Below are 6906 nucleotides of genomic sequence, written 5' to 3'. Positions count from 1 at the left end.
ATAAAATCCAGAAACTAAGCTGTTTTGTACAGGCCTATCTAAAGGGTTAATGCTGCCGACTGATGATCAACAGTAAAAATTACACATTTGACCTCTTCCCAACAGGGGAAACCACCAACAATCAAGAATGCATGATTATATGGTGTCATGGTTCTGCAATCAAAAAATGTGAATATAATGGAAGTCAATGGGCCAAAAACCCACCAACAGTAATCTAGAAATTTTCTTTTAAGAATCTTATACTGCATAAAAATTAACAATGCATGAAAGGCAATGTTGTTACTAATCTTACACATCTCCAAGATTGTGATTAAAAAGTTTTTAAAAATCCAGTCCACAATCACTTTTTATATTGAAAATATGTCATTTTGTGTTTTTTTTTTAACCAAATCAGTTACATAATTTATGAATTTGGCATTTAAAGAGTTAAAATCCTGTAATTTTTTAACAATTTAATAGTTTTGATCAGAACAGAGGTTGATTAACAGATTTATGCAAAAAAATATATATAATAAATAAATAAAACTATATATATATATATATATAAATTTGATGCAGTTTTACAGCAGTTTAATTTAATAGATGTTTTCATCCCTAACATCACGAAATGGTAGTAAATTTGCCCAGAGTGTGTATTACTGAGTGATGGTAGAGTGGGTATGCTTAGTTTACATAAATAAAAAATGCCACCCTATTAAATTGATCTCATAATTTCCCGCAAAACATTATCAGCTCTTATTCCTAATAATTGCGTTTAATAATACATTGCATAATACTGGACATAAAAGCCCTCTCTCTCACTCCTGACTGCTGAAAATGTGTACTTTCTTCAACAACACATAATTCTGTCTAATCCGGTTTGATTCCTTAAGCAGGCGTTGTACCGTATTCTACTGTAGGCAGAGATAAAGCCATTACAGACGTTGAACAAAAACTTTGACGGATGAGAGTGTCTTCTGCATATAAATGAGACGATCGGTTTGCTTCTGAATCAACTATTCCTCACTTTATCCTCTGCTCGGTGTGTTTTGGCCCCAGGGTCCAAAGTCCCAGCGTCTGTGTACGGATTCACGAGCGTGTGTCCCATGTTTCCTCACAACCATCAAAAACTGACAGCGAACAAGAGTCCTGGCTACATGGTCGTCTCTTCCCACTCCAATTCAACGTCCCCTGAGAGAGAACAAATATGACAAAATATGACTACTGAAGAATGACAGGCACACGTAGACTGTGGGATGTTTATTTTACCCTCCATTGCATCCAGCGAGTCCATCTTCTCTAGAGCGGAGTAATTGACAAACCATATGGACTGACTGTTTCCTTTGGCCGACAGCAGATCCAGAGTGCTCTGATGGAGAAACATGTACTGAGCCTGAGAGAGAAGCAGAGATCAATGTGTGAGCAGGAGAATGGGACTGACACACTGTAGTTTGCAAAAATAGCATGATTTTGCAATCCGGGCTCAAAGGAAACACGTGCCTCAGGCTACATTTTTTGCAAAATGTAAAATATGCTGTTACATAATAATGTAAAATAAAGGTAAATGATGTAGTCGCAGTGCAGTTTTTATTAATCGTCGGTTATTTTAATACATCAGCACATACAAATACAGTCTCAGCTATACAGTAGGAAATAATGGGAAATATCCAAACAAGTAAACAGAATAATACAGTCAGGCTAGGAGGTAATAATGCACCATAGAATAGGAAATCGGAGAGAAATTATTAATGTAATGCCAAAATGGTGTCCAAATCGGACTTTTGATGTATGTCATAGGTGAGTTTCTCGAGTGGAAATAGCATACATACTTGAGACAACCATATTTTAAAGGAGGGTACAAGAGGAGATGACCAGAATAAAAGCTTATGTTTGCTTTTAAAACACTATTGGTTGATCATCTTGATATCAGTAAATACATTTCCATTAGTAAAAAAATTTAATTTCTAAATTTTACTTGTGGAAATACAAATTATTCAAAGCAATACAAATGCTAGTGAAAATAAAATAACACATATCAAAAATATTTCAGTGCAATGACATCATTGTAATAAATATCTTTTAACTAGTGGAAATGTAATTCTTGATATTAAACAGTCATTTTATTTCCACTTCTGAAATGACAGAATTGTGACTAGTGAAAACTCTGATCAGTGTGTGAGCAGGAGAATGGGACTGACACACTGTAGTTTGCAGAAACAGCATGATTGTGCAACCCAGACTCAATAGAAATACGTGCCTCAGGCTACATTTTTGAGAAATGTAAAATATGCTGTTATTTATTAATGTAAAATAAAGGTAAAACTATGTAGTCGCAGTGCATTTTTCTCTTAGGTTTACTTGTGAAACACTATTAGCTGTGTTTGATCATTTTGACATCGGTAATTACATTTCCGTTAGTAAAAAATAAGAATTTTTAATATCCAAAACTGTGTAATTACTTGTGGAAATACAATTAAAACTAGTCAAAATTACCATTCTTATTTTAAATTGACTTAATTAGTGACAATACAAGAACAGATATCAAGAATATTTTTGAAATCAATTTCAGTGCAATGACAATTGTGTTGCATCATTGTTATAAATATGTTTTAACAAGTGGAAATGTAATTCCTGATATTAAAAACTGTCATTTTATTATTTTGCACTTCTGAAATGACAGAATTGTGACAAGTGAAATATTTGATCTTTGTGTGAGCAAGAAAATGGGACTGACACACTGTATTTTGCAGAAACAGCATGATTGTGCAACCCAGACTCAATGGAAATACGTGCCTCAGGCTACATTTTTGAGAAATGTAAAATATGCTGTTATATAGTAATGTAAAATAAAGGTAAAACTACGTAGTCGCAGCGCATTTTTCTCTTAGGTTTACTTGTAAAAAATTATTTGCTGTGTTTGATCATATCGACATCGGTAATTACATTTCCATTAGTAAAAAATAAGAATTTTTAATATCCAAAATTGTGTAATTACTTGTGGAAATACAATTTTCAACTAGTAAAAATGGCAATTGTTAACTTTACTTGACTTAACTAGTGACAATACAAGAACAGATATCAAGAATCAATTTCAGTGCAATGACATTGGGTTGCATCATTGTAATAAATATGTTTTAACAAGTGAAAATGTAATTCTTGATATTAAAAACAGTCATTTTATCATTTTCCACTTCTGAAATGACAGAATTGTGACTAGTGAAAACTCTGATCAGTGTGTGAGCAGGAGAAAGGGACTGACACACAGTAGTTTGCAGAAACAGCATGATTTTGCAATGAAATACGTGCTTCAGGCTACATTTTTGCTAAATGTAAAATACGCTGTTATGTTGTAATGTAAATTAAAGGTAAATGATGTAATTGCAGTGCAGGTTTGCTTTTAAAACACTATTGGTTGTATTCGATCATCTTTATATCAGTAATTGCATTTAAATTAGTAATAAATGTAAATTTTTATATCTAAAATTGTGTAATAACAAACTTTAACTGGTAAAAATGCTAATTCTTAAATCTCTGAGTAAACTAAAGAGAGTGACGAGGTGCTCTGCATTTGCTGTAAACCCAGTATAACTTTCTAAATAGTCTTGAGAGCTAAACATAACCAAATAGCTTACATAGTCTTACTCGCTGTATTTCACATACAGGAAGTCAGGCACAAGTTAAAGCTGGATTGATTAAAATAAGTTGGCACACACAAATCTTATATTTTCCAGAAGAGAATCTGGGTCAAATTAGCACTGAATATGTCCTTTTAAATATCATTAGTGTGAAAAGAAACTAAAGTTGTTGCCATCATACTGCCCCCTAGTGTTCATTTTACCTAGAACTGCAGTCTAATGTATGCTGAAGTACATATTTGCAGTTTCACAAAAAGTAGACTGAAGCATGTATTTCCATTGAGATTGTGTTAAGAGTTTTACAATATACAGTACAGTGAGTTTTTAAAAGGGTTTACCAGGTTTTGCACCATGCACATCCTCTCACTGCGCAGTTCTGCGACCAGGCCGAATATGTCCACAAACTCATGATCTCGCAAATGCTGGATAAGATGATCCAGTGCTATAAACACTCCAGTCCTGCCCACACCAGCACTGCACACACAGAAGATACAGGTTGATACTAGAATTCAGCTTAAAGTGCAATTTAAAGGCTTAACTAGATTCATTAGGTTAACTAGGTAGGTTAGGTTTAATAGGCAAGTCATTGGGCATCAGTAGTTTGTTCTGTAGCTTATCAAAAAATTATTTCTTAAAGTGGCTAATAATATTGACACTTAATAATTAAAAACTGCCCTTATTCCAGCCAAACTATAAGAAATAAGACTTTCTACAGAAGAAAAAATATTATCGGAAATCATATGAAAATTTCCTTGCTCGGTTAAACATTACTGAGGAAATATATAAAAAAGAATTTAAATTTCACAGGAAGTCGAATAATTCTGCCTTTATTGTACTGTACTGTACATATGAATTTATCTCTGGTTGAAGTAGGAATGGGTTTGAGCAGAATGTTAATATTAGTTTTATTCTATAAAGTTCTGATACTATTTCTTTCAAGTTTCAAATAGGGCCGGTGATTTGGCCCTAAGCAATTCCAGGTATGGGGCCTGTTACAGTCATATGTATATGCCTGTATGTTTTGATTGTGTCTGTGCACTCTCTCTCTCTCTCTCACTCTCTCACTCCCTCCCTCTCTCTGTGTCAATGATAGAAAATGTATAAAAGAGCTATATGATTAATATGAGCTTCTTGGCATTGGTGGGGGCCCCTTAATTCCACAGGACCTTAAGCAGCCGCTTACCTCGCTTATTGGTAAAGTTCGCACCTGGTTTCAAATAAAAATATTTTTAATTGCAGAAATTAATGAGCATTTGTAGACAATTTGCAGAGATTGACAATTGGTCAAAATAAAAGGGATTTTAGTTGTTGTGGATTATTCCACCAAATTTAGATTTCTTAAAATTTCAGAAGTTAAAACATGGATGTTATGTTGTCTGAAAATAAACATTTTATTATTTTGAGGCAATAGTAATTTTATGCTAATTAATACTTAAGGTGTCAACATTTTTATTTGAAAGAAATGTCAAAAGCAGTTTCAATAATAAAACTAAAATTACGTTTTACTCAAATGTATAAATTGTAAATTTAGAGAAAGTGAAAAACAAAGATTTTTCAATCCTTTAAGCCTGTTTTACCAAGAATCATTCATTCATTTTTCTTCGGCTTAGTCCCTTTATTCATCAGGGGTCACCACAGTGGAATGAACCGCCAACTTATCCAGCATATATTTTACACAGTGAATGCGCTTCCAGCTGAAATCCAGTACTGGGAAACATCCATACATACACACACATCCACACACACTTCACACGGCCAATTTAGTTTATTAGCGCATGTGTTTGGACTGTGGGGGAAACCGGAGCAACCGGAGGAAACCCACGCCAACATGGGGAGAACATGCAACTCCACACAGAAATGCCAACTGACCCAGCCGAGACTCGAACCAGCGACCTTCTTGCTGCGAGGCGACAGTGCTAACCACTGAGCCACCGTGTCGCCCCATTTACCAAGATAAATTACAAAACTAAAGCTTAGAGTGGTGTCAGAAACACAATTATACCCATAACATGTGCCAAGATTTTGGCACCTTAAAGGGTTAAAGTCATTTTATGAGATAAGAAACACATTACGACAATAAGAAATCTGAAATGTGAGATTTAAAGTGATTAAAATAGACCTAAAGATTAATTAGGAAATATAAAGCACCAATTGTTAGACAAAATCACATTGTAAAAATGGGTTTTCATGCAGAATGTATTTGAAAGCTAAAGCAATGGTAGAGCAGTGTAGAGAAGTCTGCGCACCTGCAGTGGACCACGATGGTGGTGTTTTCATGGCCTCTGTTGGAGCGAACAGCTTTGACAAACTGGACCAGTGTGGAGCTGGACTCAGGAACGCCGTGTTCTGGCCATGAGGTATAGTTAAAGTGATGGACGATCATGTAGCTGCCATGCTGGAAAGAGAAGAAGAGAGAGAGAGAGAGCGAGGGCTAAAAGTGTCCTTGAGGAATAATTAACCATTGAACCACACACACATCTCTCTCTCTCTCTGTGTGTGTGTGTGTGTGTGTTTTATTGTGCATTTTTAGAACACAAATTGAAATACTCAGTCAAAGCATGTACAGTTGAAGACACAATTATTAGCCCTCCTCTAAAACGTTAATTCTTTTGTTACAGTATTTTCTATCAGATTTTGTTCTGGCAAAGTCTTGATTCTATAGTATAGCTCAAAAAAAACTTGCACTTTAGTTAAATACTCATATCTTGCAAACTAACCAGTAAAATGTTCTGTACTGTCATAATGGCAAAGGCAGAAGATATCTGTTATTAGAGATGAAACTATATCTTTAAAAATGTGTTAAAAAAACAAACAAAACAACAAAATGTTTTTAAAAAATATATATTTTTAAATATTTGAAACAGAATTTTAATTTCCCAGGAGAGATAATAATACAGCATTCAACTGTAAGTGTTGACTCCCATAATATGCTGTAAAAAGATCCATAAATTAGCAGTTTTCAATATTTTGTGATTCATGTTTTTATTTTTCCAAGTTTATTCATGCTTTTGAATTGCATTAAGGGCGGCGCGGTGGCGGCAGTGGGTAGTGCTTTGCCTCACAGCAAGAAGGTTGCTGGTTCGAGCCTCAGCTGGGTCAGTTGGCATTTCGGTGTGGAATTTGTTCTCCCCGTGCGGCATGGGTTTCCCCCGGGTGCTCCGGTTTCCCCCACAGTCCAAAGACATGTGCTATAGGTAAATTGGGTAAGCTAAATTGTCCGTAGTGCATGTGTGTGAATGAAAGTGTATGGCTGTTTCCCAGTAATGGGTTGCAGCTGGAAGGGCATCCGCTG

General features: G+C 35.0%; 1 protein-coding gene across 1 annotated transcript in view; it reads right to left on the bottom strand.

Moving 5' to 3' along the window:
- Positions 1-598: 598 nt before the first annotated feature.
- The window catches only part of ptprq (protein tyrosine phosphatase receptor type Q), a 116046-nt gene continuing 109738 nt past the window's right edge, over positions 599-6906 (bottom strand). Inside the window, 4 exon segments of the mRNA XM_056478021.1 lie at positions 599-1170; positions 1249-1372; positions 3953-4088; positions 5861-6009. Of these exon segments, the coding sequence (XP_056333996.1) occupies positions 1133-1170; positions 1249-1372; positions 3953-4088; positions 5861-6009 (447 nt within the window). The 3' untranslated portion in view covers positions 599-1132.

Source organism: Danio aesculapii, chromosome 18 (assembly GCF_903798145.1).
Source record: "Danio aesculapii chromosome 18, fDanAes4.1, whole genome shotgun sequence".
Taxonomy (NCBI): domain Eukaryota; kingdom Metazoa; phylum Chordata; class Actinopteri; order Cypriniformes; family Danionidae; genus Danio; species Danio aesculapii.
Note: the sequence above shows the minus strand (reverse complement) of the source record. Positions and strands in the feature narration are given on the sequence as shown.